This window comes from Hevea brasiliensis, chromosome 18 (genome assembly GCF_030052815.1).
Source record: "Hevea brasiliensis isolate MT/VB/25A 57/8 chromosome 18, ASM3005281v1, whole genome shotgun sequence".
Lineage (NCBI taxonomy): Eukaryota > Viridiplantae > Streptophyta > Magnoliopsida > Malpighiales > Euphorbiaceae > Hevea > Hevea brasiliensis.
The window spans coordinates 51,925,566-51,946,612 of NC_079510.1; the positions used below are offsets into that span (position 1 = coordinate 51,925,566).

Genomic DNA, 21,047 nt, shown 5'->3' on the forward strand with positions numbered 1-21,047 from the left:
TGTTGCATAGTTGTAGGAGTTGAGTTTGTTGCCTTTGTGCAAAAATCACTAAGAAGCTGAGTCAACTGATCAAATCTTGCATTCATGTAGCTAACTGAGTCTAGTTCATAGATCCCAGCTTTCTTCGGCTCAAGTGCTCTAGGATTTCCCCATAAATGGGTATTATGAGCAATATTCTCTAATAGATCATAGCATTCTTCACTTGTCATTCTCATGAAATCTCCTCCTGCTTGTGAATCAATTGTGTTTCTTATGGCTGGAGTAACTCTGGTGTAGAAATTCTGAACAATCATCCATTTCGGTATTTCATGATGAGGACATTGCCTTTCAAGCTCCTTAAATCTCATCCAAGATTCATACAAAGTTTCATCATCCCTTGGTTTAAAAGCTACCATCAAATTCCTCAAATGAGTAGTTTTCCCAGGTGGGAAAAATTGAGATAGAAAAGCTTGAGATAGGAAAAATTGAGATAGAAAAGCTTGAGATAGCTGCTCCCAAGTAGCTATAATAGCTTGTGGAAGTGAATCATACCACTCCAATGCTGAATCCCGAAGAGAGAATGGAAATAAGGTGAGCCGAATAACTTCATCAGAAACTCCAGGTTGTCTTTGTGTACCATATATCATCAAAAATTTCTTCAAATGAGAATGAGGATTTTCAAGTGGGCTACCTCCAAATTGTGAATTCTGAACCATTTGAATAAGACCAGTTTTTAATTCAAATTGATTAGCTCCAATAATAGGTCTGTTATCTCTCACATCAGTACATCTAGGAAAAGCATAATCTAACATGGATCTTCTTTGAGGATCATTTTGATTAGCATTTTGCCCGTTTTGCTCGTTTCCTCCATTATCTCCACCAATAGCTCTATTTTGATTCTCCATATTTTCGATTGTCTCCTCTTGCTCAAATATTTGTTGTTCTTCTTTTTCTGCTTCTTTTCTTTTTTTGTATTCCTTTTTGTTGGCTCGACAGAATTTTTCAATTTCAGGATTGAACAACAATTCAGTATCACTTGTGCTTTTCGATCGTCTCATAAACAAGAAAAGTACCTGAAAAACACAAGGAACAATAGTGAAAATAAAAGAAAATAAAAATTCTAATTAGCTTAAAACAATTAAAATCCAACTTAAAAACAAACAATTCCCCGGCAACGGCGCCAAAAACTTGATAACTGTGTTGTGTATCCGCAAGTGCACGGGTCACAGTAGTATAGTTTTAAAAAAAATGATATCGATCCCACAGGGAATTGTGCTTAAATTGGAAATAAAAGTATAAGCTAATTAGAATGACAAAAATTAAAAGATATTAAAAATAAAATCTAAAAAAATTAAAATTAAGACAAAAATTAAAGATGTAAAATGAAATTTGGAATTAAAATTGGTATTTAAGGAATTAATGCTAAATCAAACAATTAACTAAAATTAATTAGACTAGATTACCAAAAATTAATTTGAAATTTCTATTTATGAAATTAAGAAGAATTAAATCTAAAAAAAAAAATAAAGTAATTCTAGATATTGGATTTAAATTGAAATTGCTATTTATGAGATTTGGAGGATTTAAATCTAAATTCAATGAAAATTAAATTGATTCTAGAGATTGGATTTTCAATATTGTTTGCATGTGGTTTATCCCTAATTTAGCCAAACACATGAGAATTGCAATTTTGAGGGAAATCAATTCTTAAATTTTTGAAACCTTTTTCAAGCATCTCAAAATTGGTTTTCATTAAATCAAACTTTGTTTTCACGGTATTTCAAACCTAACAAAAACCCATTTAAAGCTCTAATTGATTTTTGGAAAGTTCCCCTTAATCTTCTTAGCTTATTTCTAACACCAAGAAAATAAAGTTTATTGCAAGATTATCCATCCCCAATATTCACTTTTCAGTCCATCTATTAAGGATTAAAACTTAACTTAATGAGGACCCATTCATCAAGCAAGGCAATAAGCACACAAGCAATAAATCAAAATATAACAAATCCCATTTAAATGGCTAAATCAGTTCAAAACCACAATACAAATCAATATTTACAAACCCATCTCTAGAATCTCAATCTACTACTCACAAATCATTGTTTAAAGACAAACCCAAATGAAGAAATGAAGAAATAATGGAAATGTAAGCTAAAAGGGGTAGAAAAACCCAGCAAATTGCAGAAGGATCTCTGCAGAAAAGTGCAGAAACGTGATCCTTGCTGCTGCTGGAAAAAGAAATGCAGAAAGTGCTCCCTTCTCTCTTTCTAATCTTGCCAAAAATGCCTCCCTTGCTCTCTATGGAAAGAAAATGATAAAATGGGTCTTTATATAGGCTAAGGGTCTGCCCTAGAATGGGTAAAAGGGGGAAGGTTCCAGAGAAAGTGAGGTAAAAAGCTGGAGTAACGGAAATGCCACGTCAATAAATTCCAGTAAAAATGACATAAGCCGAGTCAGTTGTGTCGCGGGTTGTGTCGCTCTCGGCGTGAATATCTGACGATCGACACAACCTGCGACATAAGCTAATTCGGTTGTCTTTGCGAGTTGTGTCGCTCTCACCATTTTACTCAACTTCAAATTTTTTTGCAATTCGACTTTAATCTCCTCCAATTGGCTACTCTGATCAAAATACATCAAATTTCTCCAAATTTACCCTACAAAACAAATAAATTCCAAAAATTAAACTAAGAAGTGTGAAAATTATAAAATTGACTAAATATATACTATTATCTATAATAATAGCTATGAACAAGGGTAAATTATGTGCAAAAATTACTCCTAAATGATGATCTAAAATGCATGCATCACTATGATTGCAGAGTAGAAAATCTATCTTTTTGAATTTCAAAAATTTTTCAAGTTTGGTTTTTATCTTTGGGATTAGGTTTTTTATTATAAAGACCATCTTTGGGCAACAGCCGAAATACATCCATTCAACAGCCTCTCGACATCAAAAACACCTTCATTCTCCATTCACATCCATAGTTTTAGATTTCTTCATTATTTCTTTATTTTTCTGTAAGCCATGAGCGGTTAAGTTTCTTAATTCAGTTCAAGGGATTCTAGTTCTTATGCATGATTTGTGAGACTAGGTTCTTAATTAAATTTATGTTTTTTTGAATATCTATTGTTTCTTGATTTTCTTGTTTTTCATCTATTGAATGATTTATTAAAAAGGCCTATTAGTTAATTGTTTAATGCGATCAATTGCTAGTTCATTTTCATAATCCGTAATTGTTGTATAAGATTGAATGTGAGTAACAATTAGGTTTTATTGATTATGATCCAAGTTTTCGATAATAACCTAAGGAAACAATAGGGTAAATTAAATGATTTATGTTTTATAAATCGTTGTTCAGCTTAACTACTTTCTATTCTTATATCAGTTATTAATTTGATGAGGATTACTTAATACCAATTCAGTTAATAATTAGAGTTAACAAGAGTGCTGGGCTCGAATTGATGAGTATAGGGAAGTTAGGGGTTTTACCTCGCTGTTTGATGAATCTACGTTAATTATTTAATAAGAGATAATTATATTTCTTTTGTCTATGATCGAGTCATGCATTAGAATGCGAATCATCTTGGACTAAAATTTATTTAAATTGAAAATTTTCACATTTAAATTTAGTTCTTTGATTTCTGAACTTGATTTCTTTTAATTTAGTGTTACAACCTTTCCTCCAATCTTTATTTTTTTTTCTATTATACAAGTATATAAAATTTAATAACTTAATCTCTAGAGTTCAACTTGAATTACTATTTATTATAAAAAAATATTTTATTATTAATAATTTTAATTAATTTAATTTTTGATGCATCGGGGAATTATCATAATGCATTAGTGGGCGTACAGAAGTCTTTAAAAAGCTGCAGTACATTGACTTGATCAATTAAAGGTGGCCTGATTAAGAATTTTGGAGTTACTGAAATACGAACGCCATTTTGTGAACGCAAATGACTTCAGGTTTTGTGTAGACGAGGCATTGAACGATTTGCAAGAAATGTTAAAATTCAATAATGGTGTTATACATATCGAGGAAAAAGGATTTGGCTTCTTCAACGCACTAATAGTTTTATTAACCTTGTTGGAAGTTAAAATGGTTAAAACTTGATAGTTGAAAATTTATTATGGATAAAAGACTGTATGTTCAAAATTAAATTTTTGGCCAAATTTAAGGCCATCTAAAAAAATATTATTTTTTTAATTTTTTAAAAAATAAAAATTGTTTATTATTTTTAATTAAAATAAAATTTAAAAAAAAATTAAAGGGCATAATAAATAAAAATTATTTAATATTAAATTATTATTTTTAATATTTTATTATTAAAAATAGAATATGATATTTTAATTTTTTTAAAAAAATTACATTTATTTGGCAATTAATTAAAATATTTTTCCTTATTTAACTCAAAATTTGATTTTTTTTTTCATTTGTTATTTATAGATTTTGTTTGACAGAGAAATTCGTTCGAAGTACATGTTCAGATCTATTGATTGACAGTACACGTAGCCGACATTATAGCTTACGTGGCACCATTAGGGAACACGGAAACAGAAGGACGAAATGAAGGCTCTGATCAAACAAGTGCAGTTTCTGATAACACATTTGCATCAGAAACACACGCACACACAAGAGATGACTACGAGAGGACAACAAAAGGCTTTGAAGGCGGCGATGGCTATGATGGGACTATGCCTTGCAGTGTACATTGTGGGCCCTCCTCTTTACTGGCACCTCTCTGATATTTTAGTAGACGCTCTTCGGTCTTCTTCTTCTTTTTCTTCTTCTTCTTCTTCCTTGAATTGCCGTCCCTGCCCCTGCGATTGTTCTTCGCAACCCCTCCTCTCTCTCACTGACGGTACTCCCTCCCTCCCTCTCTCTCTCTCTCTCTCTCTCTCTCTCTCTATACATCTATATGATGCATCTCTAGCGGTGAATGGGATGTTTTTATTTTAGTCGTAATAACACTTATCTTAAGACTGATTCATATATGGAGCACTATTGAGCATATTTATGATAGATCATGCAGTTGGGAAATGGGGCCTTTAGTTATTGTGTAATGGGGCTTTTAGTTATTGTTAATTTGTTATACTAAAAGTAATGATCTTGCACTAATTCCTTATTGCGAGATCGACTCCTCAGCAGTGTTTTTGGTTCATTTAAATTTCAAGCTTACCATTTCCTATTTGGCATTGGCAAGCAATTTAGTTGTAGAGATTAAAACAAGGGAAAGTGTTAAATATCACGGTGATAGTGAACTAGTGATGCTTTCTATTTATCCAAGCGAGAACTTTCATAATTGTCAACTTTTCAGAGCTCTGAAAAAAGAATTTGGAAGATCTTGATAAGTAGAACTTCTCCAGGAGGTCAGTTTATGTTAATATAGTATTGTTTAGATCATGTGTCTCTAGTTCTATGCCATAATTTTAACTCATCTGTTAGTATTAAATAAACATTACCAGAAACGTCCAACCTTGAACATACATTGTCATTTCAGTCCTGCCGTTATGTGAGAGGACCTGACCACACTCCAATGTAGGGCCTACATAATAATTTCTCCTTTTGTTGTGTTAGCTATCATTAATCCTGGAGTATAAATCTTGTTGTTCATTGCACTGGAAGCTGATGTGGTTACTCTATCTGTTTTCTCAGGTTTGAGCAACAGTTCTTTTACAGGTTAGTTTATTAATTATTATAACTACCGCTCTTATACTTCTGATGATATCTTATGTGTCCCTTTTTTTTTTGGGGGTTAGAAATGCTATAGATTTTGATATGATGGAACTGTAAAATTAATGTCACTCTGCTTGAGCTCAACACTTTGGCCAAAATGAAACTGTGCAGTGGTAGATATAGTCTTTAGAATGTTACACAATTTTTTTAGTTGTGGCATTTTCTGTTCTTCTCTTGGTACCTTTGTAGACTGTATGAAGCATGATCCTGAGGTAAGTGAGGAGATGGAGAAAAGCTTTACAGATCTGTTATCAGAGGAACTGAGGCTGAAAGAGGCAGAAGCTTTGAAAACGCAACATCGTGCAGATGTAGCATTGTTGGAAGCTAAGAAAATGGCATCCCAGTATCAGAAGGAGGCAGACAAGTGCAATGCAGGGATGGAGACTTGCGAGGGGGCGAGAGAAAGAGCTGAAGCCGCATTAGAAGCACAGAGGAAGCTTAGTGCAATGTGGGAACTAAGAGCTCTTCAGAGAGGATGGAAAGAAGGCACTGCAAGGGCTCTTTTTTTTTAAATGACAAATTTTTGTCTTCGTCCTCTTTTTTCTGCTCTCTATCAAGGCCAGCCAATTAATTTTTTTGCTCAATTTTGCTCTGAACCATTTATTTGCAATGTATTGGTATATTACTTTTGTTAAGTGGCAGAATGAGGCCTTGCTGCTGCTGCTGCTTCTTTCTTTCTTTCTCTTTTTTTTTTTTTTTTTTTTTTCTAGCTTTAAACCTTGCAGTCTTAGAAAGTATAAACGATAATAGTGCCATTGAATTAAAATTGCAAACTTTCGTTAACCCCGCGATGCAAGTAATTCCCAAAATATAAATGATAAAAACAAACTCAATACAACTATAAAACTTGAGAAAAGAGAAAATCTTATATTAGACATCACTGAAAGAACAGATGAGGGAATATTTTCCCAGCTTTTATAAAAGGATGCTGTAAAGATTAGAGTGCTACAATTATAAAATTCTACTCGTCTGCTTAAGGAATCAGGACAACTAATGCTGGACGTAATGATTGTATCGAAACCTTATAATGAATGTCCTGATGTTCCAACTCATTTTTCTTCGGAATTAATACATAAGCCACTGTTGGGACAACACCCTCTCATATTCATCATGTATATGTATGTATTCTATGTTTACGACTGTATAATGGGTGTGGGGGATCCTTTGCTGCCCCAATCAACATTTTCAAGTGGGTCAGTTGACAGTTAAGATTGCTATTAGAAAAGGTGTGGCTATTGCAGATCAGGTGGACGTAGCTAATAGTGCTGAGGCATCAAAGGGACCAACTACTCCCTCGCTCAAAAGGCGCATGGCAGCTCCCCGAGAGAACTTCCTTGCAAATAAAAAACAGGGAACAGATGTTGCGTAACTGCGACACCACTCTGTCCGGTACTCACTCTCATAATATACGTGGTTGATGTCCTGTTAAATTAAGCCCAAAAAAAAAAAACGAACGATTAGGTCATTGCAACAGAACTCCCGTACATGGACAGCAATGATGATAGTACCACCCCTCCCGAATAAACAAATGTACCACTCACAATAACAATGCTTAGGCAATAAAAGAAGACCAATTACAGCCATGCCTGGGTGCAAGCCCACCTGCTATGCCAATAAACTAACGGTAGAAATGCAACAAAGTAATACTACCTTTATTTCCCTTATCTTTTGAGGGCCTGCGTTTGCATAGGTGAATGTGATGGGATGCCAACCTTTACTCTCCATTTTTGTTGCAGATTGATTCCATACAGTATAGGTCAGGGTTCTTCTTTCAAGTTCACCTTCCAGATCAGCCATCTAACAAATTAAAATTTGAAATTTGGATAAGAAAAGTTTGTCACTAATTATATCGTTGACAATCAAATCCTTTGCTTCAATTAAGTGTCAAAATTAATCACAATGTTGCTTACCGAAAGCAATGTCTGCACATAGTGTTCGTCAGGAATACAATTATTCTGCTTTTTAAGTTTCTGCATTTGGTAATTAAGCTCAAGTCAGCAGTAACATCTGGATGGCACAAATGCAGACAAACAGGGGTGATAAACTGTTGTATTACATTGATTATCAAAATGTATTGAGACATATATATGAACGCTGGCAATGAGAGAGTTCATCAGAGTAAAAACAATGTCAATTGCCATAAAATGATAAGCAGGCAAGCCTATAAACTAAACTCAGTACAAAAATCATTAATCTGTCTGAAGTTCATAAAGCAATTCTTCTTTCAGATACAAATCAGTTCTCAAATATGACTTACTGGATTCAGCTTTCCCTTGCTGGCATCTGGAGGTGGCGCCCGCTGCAAAGTGAAAAATGCAATGAGTAAGCTATTATATAGGCAAAACAAATTTCACATCATTTATAGACAGTGGTTCCCTGCAATTAAATTGTCTGTTACAAATTGACATTGTTTATAACAAGGAAAAGTATAATACATCCGGAAAGTCATTTGAATGTCACTCAAGCAAAATTAAATAGGATCCAGTTTAATACTTACTATTAGGCAAAATATTTAAACCACCTAAGAAGAAAAGGTATTAGGTTTCCTATATTAAATTCATAAAGAAATGCCATCACTGGAAGTTTTAAGAACATGAATGCTCCATTCATGAATGTAGCAATCACGTTCCTGCATAGCTAAAAAATTTTTAGATAGAGCAGTCTTGCATGGACAATAAAATTGGAGAGTAAATTGAAAATATCCAAAAATAAGGTTACAGTTTTACATGGAACGGCTCAACTAAGTACCTTGCAATGCTTCTGAAAGACTGGAAATATAACCTCATCATCTACAATGACTTCCGCATGGGTTCTGACTAAGGTGATCCACTGAAATTACAAAATCAAATTTCGACTTACAGGATACATTAGGTATATAAGTGATGACAGAAATATCCCTATGACAGCTACAATGTCAATACAAGAGCAAAGTATGCAATTTTTTTAGTACTAACTGCTAAGGCATAAACAATCTTTCCAGGACATCATAGCAAGATAGAATCAATTAAGTGTATACTCAGGAATGAGATAATGATAGCTCATCCAGCTTCAACATCGCATGCAACATATTCAGTGATGCTCTAAATTAGCTAGTCAAGCTTTCAATCACATGAAGTATCAACAAATAAGCTGAAATCTTGGAAAGATTTCAAACAACAGCAACAACCTTTGCAAATGGATAAAAATTCCTCATCTAATCACATTTATGAATTCAAATCTAGATCAGATCAAAATCGATATGATGCAAGGTCAGTTTGAGTTCCAACAAAATGCCATCTTGGCTCTTCATGTTTTTTATTGGTTTATACTTCTATGAAGATGAATTGATCTAGGATACTGAGGCTGTGTTTCCTTATCCTACAAAGCTGACACTAAAGCATCACTGAACCAGAATATTGTCAAATGACATCACTGCGGTTCTGGTGTTGCAAATTCCATGTAAGATGACTTTATAAGAAGGTAGCTTTTGTATCACCTAATTCCATGCCAAACTACAGGTTCTCTAAAATATCAATTTACACAAAATTTTCCAAATAATCAAGTCAGAATTCAAGTAATAGCCTGTATAATTAATTTACATTAAGTCAAAGTACAATAGAGTTAACCTGGGATCCTTTTCTCCATTTGTGTTTTCTTATGATGGGCGACATCTTCTGGTTGTAGCGCTCTTCTTTTGTATCAACAAAGCTACAACACAAAAACAACTGGCTGAATATCATAGCTTTATAACTTCTTCAAATATTATGACAAAAAGGTAAAAAATGCTGAAAGTTCAATACAATCCTGTGCTTGGCACCTCAAGAATCAGAGCCTCCATCTACCTGTCAACAAAACTCCTAGGAGAAGCCATCAAGTAGCTGTATATGTAGCTAAAGTTGTACAGGGGGACGCAGCTGCAACAGAGAGGAGAAAAGGGGAAAAAATTTATATATAAACCGTTGCCATGTGAAATCTGCCAATACACCCCCTAGAGTAAGAATATCAAATAAATAAACTTCTAAGCCAAACTTCTCCTGAAGGCCAACCCCATAAAAAAGTAACAAATTAATTGGTTAAATTGCGAAAGACACCACCAACCGACCTGTCTGAGAGAAGAACAAATCTTTGATTTGCCGGATCATCTAAGGCAGCTGAGAGTAACAACCTCTCTGCTTCGATCATACTCGACTCTCCCCATACTACCTGCAAAACAAGATTATTCTCCAATAATTCAATTCTCCAGTATTTAAATAAACTAAATCTTTAACCAAATTGAACCTAAGACTGCAGTATCATATAACTTAAATATTGATTTTTAAGGTGGCGATTGAACTTTGGGTTGGCTATTCATTTGGCAATTAAGAGAAAAATCAAAATTAATCATTTCATATTTATTTTGCTACCTAACAGGTAGAATGAAAGAAGAAAAAAGGAAATAAATAAAATCAGTGTGTGCTTGCTGTTAGCCATCGTCATCGATAATACCTGGATGCTATTCTTCAATTGCCGACCGTAGAAAAAATGTGACCGAGTCGTGGACTCGTCGAACTCAAACCCCGGTGCCGAGTGTATAAAAATTGAGAAATTTGCCACTTCAGCATTCTGCAAAACCACCTCATTCCGATCATTTTCCGAGGAAACAAATTTCAGAAAAGAAGAGAAGATAGAAGAATTACTACCTCGAAGAAGCTGCCCCAGAGAAAATCAAGAGGAAGCTCTTTGCGAACGAGGAAAAGGAAGGCTATCTTAGGAGGGCCGACGAAGTGGAAGCTACCGCGAGAAATTCGAGATCTCGAGCCATAAATGGAAGAAACAGGGGACGAGAAATCGGAATTGAAGTGAAGTCTAAGAATAGCGAAGACAGAGAGGGAGACGGAAAGGATGATAACAAGTTTCCAACCGAACCAGATAACGTGGGGTGTTGGTACCGTGGAGGCCTTCTTTGACATCGTTCTTCCTGCAATTGACATTCTGGTTACCGCATTAAACAAAGAAAAAGGAATGACAAAAATCGTAAACTCTAGAGAGAGTACATTGAAGGAGATGAAATTGATGGTTAGAGCCCATAACATGGAAAGAGAGCTGTATAATGCTAATCAGTGTCGGCTTTTCTAGTCTTTTCCTGTCGAAGCGAAAGGAAGAAAGAAAAATTGCCAAAAACAATTAAAACGTAACCGTTTAACGTCAAACCGTTATGCGGCTGCAACCTCCGTTAAAACTAATTTATGGGGTGTTTGGTTTACCTGTTGGGTACAGCTGATAGCTGATGGATATCCAAACAGGTAAATTATAGTGTTTGACAAGTTTAAAAAAATAGAGCTGATAGCTGATGGACAACTGATATGATACCCATCAGCTGCAGTTTGTATCAGCTCTACTGTTTCCCATCAGCTGATAGTTGATTTGGTTTTATTTTTTATTTTGACCATATTATCCTTTTTTATTTAACTTGAAAATTAATATTATTAATATTTTTTTTGTTTGTAATTTTAACATTTTAATTAACATATTTTAACTTTGTTAAAATATTTTTTATTAATAATATAAAATATAAAATATTTATTTATATCTAACAACTTAAAATTAATTATAAATTTTTCTATTAACAATAATAATTATTTTATTATTTTATCTATATTTTTAAAATTATTTAATCATCTTAAAAAATAATTATTTTCTTATTTCAATAATAAAATAAATGATATAATATAATATATTAATAATTATATATTTATTTAAATAATATAATATATTAATTTAATAATTATATATTTAATTTAATATTAAAATAAATAATATAATGTAATAAATTTATAATTTTATATTTATTTAAAAATTAAATAAATTATATGATATATACCCTTATTAGTCATTTCACATATCAACAACAACAGCTAAATATAATTTTACCAAACACTTAACATAAAAATTTATCATCACTATCGATTATCACTATCACCTAACGGTAATAAATATCACTAATGCTATCGATCGTATTCAATGATTAAACCAAACAGGCTCTTAATAAGGCATGGGCAAAGGTAGGTCCCATGTAGTTATGTATTAAAATATAGAATATCTTAAACGACGTCGTATGATGAATATCTGGAAGAAAGGCTTTTCGTTTGCCGTCAACCTAATTTTTAATTATTTTTGCTTTTGCTTTTGCTTTCCAGAGACTCGGAAGGGAGGGTTGTAGATGATGTCACTAAGAATTTCCATTGCTCTTCTTTGTTGGTTGGAGAAGCAATGGTTATGCGTCTCGCTAGAAGCAGGGGCAGATCCCATATAATTGCTGTCTGATTCTGCTAATTTTGTTCATGCAGTGAACAGTTTCCCCTCCATTAGGCTCTGGGAAATTCATGCAATGGTGGGAACTATTAAGAGTTTACCACACCATTTCTTTTCATGTGAAATCAAGCATGTCAGCGGAGACGCAAATAAAGCAGCTCAATCAGAAGGTTGCAAAGCTTAGCTATAGGAAGGTAACTGGGTTTGCCAGTGTCTCTGACTCACATTTGTATTTTATTTATTTGTTTTTATTAGAAATAGAACACACACACACGCACACACGAAGGTCAACAGCAACTCAATCCTGAATCCTCTTACTAATTATGCAAATTAGATTCTATTCCTACGGCTTAAGACATAGAATTTACATCATTAATAGATACTGAGGCCTAATCTAATTCACACAGTTCTGCCTCTGGAGTTTGTTAGCCTGCTTTCCTGACTGCTCCTTTTATTTGCCACAGCAATGCATTATCCAAATTAGATATGATATACAGGGTAAATTTCTCAATCAAATGCATGAATTTCTTGCACATCATGATATCCACTCAAAAAATAAATGTTAACTGTTACTGCTGACTGGACATCAAACTGTAAATCCCTTGAGGCAAAGTAGTAGTGGGAACTGGGGACAGGGAGGTATTTCTGCTGCCACTCTCACTCTTCTGTCTCGAATGAAGCCATCCTCTGGATGCAGTTACATTAAATGCGCTAGTGTAGAATTAGTACGGAAGCTGTGGCAATCAAATTCAGCCAAACTTTGTTTGAGCTCATAGCCTTGTACTGCATACTTGCGTCTCCTAAAGAATTGCTTTCCATTGGAAGCAAAGATGCCAATGATCACTGTTAATAGTACTTGAACTCATAGTTGATTCTTCCAATTTAAAATGAATTGCAGGCCCATTTCCAACATGAGATCAAATGGACTATTGGATACCTGCCTTAATATTTTCAAGGCCCAAAATAACGTTTAAACTTTTCCTGGAACAAATATTCGTTTCTTGATAGATTTTCCATCCAGATATTTGGAAAGTTTCTCATCCCGTGAAGTAAATCTGAAAGCATCCTCCTCTGAACATCGTTCTTCAACCTGTATGGTACCCTGTGTCTTGCCATTTATCTGAACTGGTAGGACTATAGAAGTGTCCTTCAAGTAAGCAGGATTAGCCAGAAATTGGAATAACTTAACAAGATTAGTAGTCAGATTTTTTTTTTTTTTTTTGGTTTGAGGGGGGGGGGGGGGGGGGTGGGTTCGCAGCCTAGAAAAGACCAATACAAGTGTTAACTATTTATCATTCAGCTTAATTCCAAAACTATAAAGAACAATTCACAAGGAATAGTATTAATTGGTGGGTAATAAGAAAAGAACACAATTATATCTGTCATCATCATTCTGCCACTATTTTCCCCCTTTCTTCCTTTTTATTAATCTAGACGAAGGGTTTCTCACCCTAAAATGAGAATGTTTTGATGACTAATCTTAGGATGTTTTCCACAGACCAGGCATTGAAGGATGATGCACTAATTGCAAATCAAATGGTGTTGTACAACACATATTAATATTTTTTTTATGGGAAAATAAGTAACACACAAAAGACAGATTATAATATTGTCCTAAAGGGCTATCACATAGAATTCAAAGCACTGCAGCATTTCATAGCATGAAACATTGATACAACGTAATAGAATTGTTTACTAGAGAACAATGAGAAATAAGACTTAAAAGGAAAAAAAAATAAAATAAATTGCCAATGAGGTATCCAACATACTACCAAGTTAAAAGAGAAACATTTACCTCTGGAAATGGTTCATATGCGAATGAATTTGAGTGACCTAACCGAAACCAAAGCTACTCAGCTATGTGAGGTGAACCAAATAAAAAAGAAAAAAAGATGTAATTTATTGAAAACAAGAATCATGAAACAAAACAGAAGACATGAAAGGGCGAAAAGACAAAGAGTGGGAACCGGGAAAGAATAACATTGAGCAAAAGATTTTAGTGAACTCCAAGGAAGTTGGAGATTTTAGAAAAAAAAAATTAAGGGAAAACCTTACACGCAGTATGAATGAACTCCATCATTGCAGAAATTCCAGTGTTGAACCGTGTCCCTTCAATTTCCTCTGTTACCTGCAAAGCAAAATCAAGTAGTCAAGGTTCATAACAGAATGATATATTATGTTTCAGAGACACCCCCCAACCAAAAGAAAAAATAAAAAATAAAAAATAAGAGGTTATCTAGATGGAATATAGATTGGGATTAAGATCATTGAGTATATGGATGGAATACTCGACAAAGGAGGGCAAATTGGAAAATATAAATAAATGAACAAATAAGATACTCATAGAGAGAGAATTAGAGAAAGAGATGGCAAATATAGAGATTTTGATATGACCTTGGCTTGACTATGCATTTATGTAAAGCATGTAGTCGCCCAAAAGTTGGTTCATCATCAAAGGTCACTGTCCCATCTCCTAAAACACCATTAGGTAAAAGTGGACCAACAAGCAGCCTCCAAGTTCTTCCCAAAAATCAATACACCTTCAATACCACTAGCACTCCACGTTTTTGAGTCTCTAAAAGCATAATGCATGGGGAACAAAATCTTGTTATAAAATATCTCTCCTTGCTCCTCCCTCATTGTCATAATAATAACAATAATAATTAAAAAAAAAAAAAAGATAACATACCTAATTGGTCCCATGAACATTTCATATAACCTAAGAGAGTCTGCACCATACTTGGAAACAACATCATCAGGATTGACAACATTTCCCCTACTTTTACCCATTTTATGAGCATGGCAATCAAACGGATATTACAATCATCTTTCAGCACAAATGAATCCCCAGATTTCATCACCTGTACAAAGAGAAATGGAATTTTTATTTTTTTAGAAACTAAGAAGGTGAACATATTGATTCATAAGTGGAACAAATCAAGATTCAAGAGTGGAACAAATCAAGACAGTCTTGTATAAAGACAAGAGAAGGTAAACACATTGACTCATTAAGAAATACCTTCTCCTCAGGAATTATCTCTTGATGTTCACCTAACATATTAGCAGAATCTGCAGACATATAGTTTCCATCTGGGTCCTTGCAGGCAATATATTGAACCTGCCACTCACGCCATTAGAGATGTGATGTTTCTTATTTAGCTATGCACAAACAACTATAACTTACTTCCCCAAGGATGATTCCTTGGTTTATGACACACTTGAATGGCTCTTTCGCTGACAAAACACCAATGTCGTAAAGAACCTGGGTCACATAATTTTAGTAAGAAATACATACTTCTTGTGGCAATAAATAATAAAATTGAATAACAAATATTTGGTTGTAGGTAGCCCACTGCCCTAAACTGGTACTATAGATTAAAAATAAAACCAACTAATCTTCACATATGTCCAGAAACTACTACAAACACAATAGATTCAGATACAAACCTTGTGCCAGAATCTTGAATAAAGTAAGTGGAGAACAGCATGTTCAGCACCATCAACATAGACATCAACTGGACTCCGATACCTATACGTGAAAAGATTGTTTAAAATAGCAAAGAAATAAAAGTGCAAAGAACATATGTTTACTTTAGTAAAAGCAGCACTTACATTCTTTTGTCTTATCAACTAACTCTTTGGAATTTTTTGGGTCCATGTATCTCAAATAGTACCAGAGAATTAAAAAATAAAAAAAGGCTTAGAACATCAAATCTCAAAGAACAATTGGACCAACATTTGGATCATTAGAAAAAGCTGGCAAAAAAAAAATGACAAGCTTCCATTCAATTCCACTTCACATTCATCCTAACGACAGTAACTGAAGGATGAACTACAACTATTCTTTCCAGTAATTAATTACTACTAAATTAAAATTATAACAGTTAATGTTTGCGTAAAATGCCAAACTAAAGACAGTTTACATTCCCTTTCTAACTGTTCCATGCCCTTGCTAATTTTCTCTCTAAAGAAGAAGAAGGTTAAGAGAATGTTTGATGCTTCCACTTGGTTTGAGGTGAAAGGAAGGCATGAGCATACACCTAATAATAACCACTGGATTGTAGCATACCAAAAATAAGCAGTAAATTTTGTGGACTCCATGCAAATAGTCATTTTATACATGGCTGTTTATTGTATAAAACATTAAAAATTTAAAATTTTAAGGAAAAAAAATATGGCAGAGCTCAATATTTCCGTTACAAGGCCTATAGAAATGTGAGAGGAAACATAAATAATTGGATGAAGGAAAAGTGACATATGAGCATGGTCTGTCCAGCCGGTAACATCAGTCCTAAGTTTTGGGCCTTACGAACTAAGAAAAATCATCTTTATAAGGTAGAAATAAATATCTTCCCAGAAAGAATCATTTTAAGGTAGAAATAAATATGTTACCAGCAAGAACCAGTCCATTGTGGCACAGTGCTTGTTCCTCTTCTGGAAGGTTTTCCAGATGAAAGATAAGTAGTTTTAACCTGAAAATAAGCCATAATAACATCAATATACAACATAATTAAGAAAAAGATATGTATATTGCTGGGAAAAAGAAGAAAAGTACAGTGAGAGTAAACCACTTAGATCTATGCAAGGAAGTAACCACACATAGCAAAATTACTAATTTATCAAAATTTTAACTGACTTTCTTTGGAGTTAGCAATAAATTAAAAAGCCGAAAGACATCAGAGAAGTATAACTGAAGATTTGTTCTCACAGTTGGAAAATTAATCGAATGTGTTTACATTATAGAATAGAAATTATTATACTAAATAAACACTGTTCTCTACATAAAGAAAATCAGAATCATGAACCAAAATATCAGGAGTTCTGGGAAAGACTAGTAGGTCTAGAATAGCACAAATTACAATGAATGTTAAAAAGTCAAAAGAAAGCTAATAATTAGGAAAAACACGCACAAGAAACAACTTTCGATAGTGGTGGTTCTCCTGTCCCTTTGGGAGTGAAATCATCCAATTATTGGAATTTAAAGGGCAAATCAGTTTCAAAAAGTGGAACACTCTCACCGGTATCCTCCAAGAAAACGACTGGGATAGATTCCCCCCACTCCCAGTAACACTGCCGTGCAAAAAGCCAATCCCTTAACTTGTAGTTCACCTGCATAAGTCCAAATGCGTTTAAGCACAACAAAATCCTCCCCACTTCACCCTGTAAAAGAAGATTAAGAGTAGAAAACACCTTCTTCTTCCCATTCCCAGTTTTTTCAGCCCATTCAGTGACTTTGGAAGCTGCGACTTTGCTAGGAAAGCCATTGACGTCAAGGCCCAGTGTTGAATTTGAAGAATTCAATATAGTGCTTTGACCTGCATAAGCCATTCCTGAATTATGAGAACCTTCATCATCTAGCTTCACAACCCAGCGAATTGGAATGTGATATTTAGTGGCAAAGTCGTAGTCACAAGTGTCATGTGCAGGCACTGCCATAATTGCTCCAGTCCCAGAGCTGCACTAAAAAAATTATATAATTCAATCACATCAAATAAATACTTTTGCAATGCTTTTTGTTAGCAGATCTATGACATGATTTACATCATATTCCAAGTCAGCCAATGCATTTTCACTATCTAGCCAACACATAGAAGAACGTTGCAATCTAAGCATACATGCACCAACCAATAGATAACCCATAAAAGGCGAGTGAAACCAAACACACCTTCCCAAAACATAATCTGCAACCTATATTGAGACTGATTCCCCACTCGCCGGATTCCTTGCATAGTAGACACTGAAGACCCCAGTTTTTTCCTTCTGAAGCTCAGTCCTCTCAAGGTCACTCTTACGTGAGGCAACATCTTTGTATTCTTGCACCCGTGATCAAGATTTGTCACTTTCCAACTGCCCATGGCCAGTGGGATAAAATATATAAAGGAAGAAAATGAATACACTTCTGCTCTGGGCATGAGACACTAATGATGAAAGTAAAGAATGCTATGGTGCCACAACTAAATATCTGCATCACAGAAGGAAAAATAAATAATTCTTAATCCAGGGGCAATGACCTCAAATTTTTCATCAAAGGAAAAATAAATAATTCTTGATCACAATGATATCAGGCCCCGTAGTATAAACAGTAATTTTTATGTCTCTTTACTTTCCATCCTCATCAAGAACATGAAAATCCATGTCAGCCCCTTCAGACCTCCCTATCCAGTTCCTTTGCATCTCTTTTACACTTTCAGGCCAGTCAAGAGCAACTAAGTCTTCAAGAAGACAATCAGCATAAGCAGTAATCTTGAGCATCCATTGCCTCATTGGCTGCTTGGTAATAAACAATGACACTGTAAAATTATAAAACCATTCAACAAAAAGAAGTAAGAAAGGTAATGTGAATAAAATAAATATTTTAACAAATGAAACACCACAATGCCACACATTTATTATAACTGGATGACCACCACGCTCGCTCACTCCATCTACCACCTCCCCATTGGCCAAAACCGTGCCAAGAGCAGGGCACAAATTGACCGGTAACTCAGCCTGAATGCATAGTTAGTAGATCACCAAATCTAGATTTAAGAAAGAAATGAAAGGATATGATGGTGGATTAGAGATAATCCTGCACCTGATATGCCAATCCTCTCTTCAATAGCTGAAGAAAGATCCACCCGGTCCATTTATAATATTCTGGTTCAGCGGTAGAAATTTCTCGATCCCAGTCATATGAGAATCCTAATGATTTAAGCTGAAAAGATATTCAGATATCCAAACATTCTGAAAGAATCACACCAACTTGTTACTTTTTGCAACATGACAGTTATATGCATATGTTGTCTTGGAGTTTCTCCAGGTGGCATTCTTGTTACTCTAAAAGTGTGCAAAGGTGTAATAGAAAGAGCATTAAAAGATGGTTTAAAATCATTTTGTTGCTGTGCATGCCTGAAACAAATATTACTTCATCAGTTCAAAAGAAATAGTAAGGACATTACTTGACCAGGAGTCGGAAGCGGTTAATGTTCCTTGATGTTGTGATTTTTGAATGGGTTCCTGTCTGTTGGGCAAATGATGCAACCCATCTATCAATGAGAATGCTTAATCATGATTGTGCAAAACTTTCACCAACAATGCAGGGCATACCTCAATTGCATATTGCTCAGCAGGCAAACCAAATGCATCCCATCCCTTTGGATGTAAAACATTGCAACCCTGCATACGTTTGAACCTAGTAAGAATGTCCGTGGCAGTATATCCAAGCGGATGACCAACATGTACCCAGATCCACTGCAACAAGGCTAATTATCAGATATATAGAGAATACACTAAATACTTGCTCTCTTACAGAAAAATGAGCCCACCCTGCTTTCTCTATACTATACTGGTCCCACCTGATTGTGAGATTCATCTAACAAATAATTCCAAAAACCTCATTCGTCATGACACAATTCATTAGTTCCGTTTGAATTGATTTATATCACTCCTTTTAGTAGCTTTGATTAGTTGAACAGGCACATCTGTTCTTAACGGTTAGAATTAGCAATAGCGATCCAAATTAAACTTTGTTTATACCCAAAGGCACCCAATTACTAAAATCAAGGAAGCGTAGAAATTATGAATTGGACTTCCCATATTTAGACATTAATCGCCAACGACAAAAGAACACACAGTAGCAAATAGCTCATCAATTCTAAATCTTTAGAATTAGCAATAGCCATCAAAATTAAACTTTGTTTATAACTAAACCCCATATTTTTAAATTGCTAAAATCAACGGAGAGCTAAAATAATGAATTTGAGCTTCCCACATTTAGACTGCTAGTCGCCAATACCCAATGACAGAGGGGAAAATGAAATTGACCTGGTGATAGGTCCCGGTCAAAGCTACAAGAAATTAGAAAAATATTCTGCTTGTGGTGAGAATAAACCAATAAATATTTTGGTTGAAAATTGTTTGCCTCTTATTGATTACTGAAAGGTTTAAATATAATGAAAAATAACAACTTCTCTCTATAATTCAGATCACTGTACTGAGAAATAGAATAATACTCCTACAATAAAGCAAATAACTGACAAGTAGGATAACACTCCTACAACAATACAAATAATGGAAACATGATCATAACTGGTCCTATTTTTAAGCAAGCATTCTAGTGATCAACGCAACCACTTGGACTAAAACTTCTTTTGTCAATCAAAATATTTTGGATTCTTTACTAGGCCTGTTGAATTCTTTTGTCAATCAAAATATAATAACAATAATATTGATTTGAATGACTCAATTGTGTTAATAGAATATTTGAGTTGGCTAAATGGCCATTCGGCAGGAAAACACGCTCCACTTGGTAATAATCTACTATTTAACTCCATGATTTTTCTACGAGTGCAATTTGAAAATTATTAAATTTTAATTTCTCATGAACAAAATTTGTACTTACTATCATTGTGCTCCTATCTAAATAACAAAACAAAACGCCAAAACTTCATGATAAAAAAAATTCTCTAGGAAACAACAAAATCCTTGCAAAAGAGAAAATGCCAAAACCTTACAAAAGAGAAGAAAATAAATTTAAGAAAACAAAAAAGGAAACAAAACTCAAATAATATAAGGACAAAGACAATTTTGTTCCAAAAGGATACAAATCTGGATATTATTAATAAAAATACAAAATAAATATAAAAAAACAAAAAAAAGAAAAGGGGAAGGAGCAACTGCCTGTGAAAATATTTACCGATAGCCATCTCAAAGAGCTTACAAGGAAAAGAAGGAAAGAGAGAAAGGAGAGAATTTGGAGAGGCAACTAAGGTTGAATTTCACGCTTTACATTTTTTTTATAAATTTTGATTTTGATTTAATTATAATTTGTTTGTTTCAACTTTCAAGTGAAAAACTACTTAATAGTTACTTGGACTTTGTTTGGATGAAAGTGGATAAGAGGTAAATAAAGGTAAGGAGGAGTAAATAATTTATGTACTCCTATTCGAAAGGGGCGAATTAAAGAAGAGTAAAAGTAAGCAAAAGTAAGTCTTATCCTCTCTTATTACTCAAATCTCAATTTTTCTTATAGGGACGAGGAGAAAAGTGAAAGTTATGATTATTTTATTTCTTATACCTCTT

At 34.1% G+C, this 21,047-nt stretch overlaps 2 protein-coding genes, 1 non-coding gene and 1 pseudogene across 6 annotated transcripts; 2 read left to right on the forward strand and 2 right to left on the reverse strand.

Annotated features, from left to right (window-relative positions):
- Positions 1–303: 303 nt before the first annotated feature.
- Positions 304–410, forward strand: LOC131176154 (small nucleolar RNA R71). Its single transcript, XR_009146279.1, has one exon. It is a non-coding gene; the product is annotated as a small nucleolar RNA R71 (small nucleolar RNA).
- A 4,156-nt stretch (positions 411–4,566) lies between these two features.
- On the forward strand, positions 4,567–6,376 carry LOC110673123 (uncharacterized). The gene is made up of 3 exons (XM_021836159.2): positions 4,567–4,842; positions 5,637–5,660; positions 5,907–6,376. The coding sequence occupies exons 1-3, from the start codon at positions 4,620–4,622 to the stop codon at positions 6,227–6,229; spliced, it is 570 nt and encodes a 189-aa protein (XP_021691851.2). The 5' UTR covers positions 4,567–4,619; the 3' UTR covers positions 6,230–6,376.
- A 188-nt stretch (positions 6,377–6,564) lies between these two features.
- On the reverse strand, positions 6,565–10,883 carry LOC110673126 (glycosyltransferase BC10). 4 transcript variants are annotated; one of them, XM_021836162.2, is made up of 11 exons: positions 10,730–10,883; positions 10,376–10,653; positions 10,182–10,298; positions 9,799–9,899; positions 9,539–9,610; positions 9,323–9,404; positions 8,466–8,546; positions 7,975–8,016; positions 7,628–7,687; positions 7,368–7,514; positions 6,565–7,139 (listed from the first exon to the last, which is right to left on the reverse strand). In XM_021836162.2, exons 2-11 carry the CDS (start codon positions 10,643–10,645, stop codon positions 6,960–6,962), a joined length of 1,152 nt encoding a protein of 383 aa, XP_021691854.2. In that variant the 5' UTR covers positions 10,646–10,653; positions 10,730–10,883; the 3' UTR covers positions 6,565–6,959. The 4 variants fall into 4 exon arrangements, 2 of the variants coding, with proteins under 2 accessions (XP_021691854.2, XP_021691853.2); XM_021836161.2 differs by lacking the exon at positions 10,730–10,883 and having other exon boundaries at positions 10,376–10,723; XR_002498447.2 differs by lacking the exon at positions 10,730–10,883 and having other exon boundaries at positions 7,006–7,139; positions 7,259–7,514; positions 10,376–10,723.
- Positions 10,884–12,285: 1,402 nt separating this feature from the next.
- On the reverse strand, positions 12,286–19,338 carry LOC110673100 (leucine--tRNA ligase, chloroplastic/mitochondrial-like; annotated as a pseudogene).
- Positions 19,339–21,047: the final 1,709 nt, after the last annotated feature.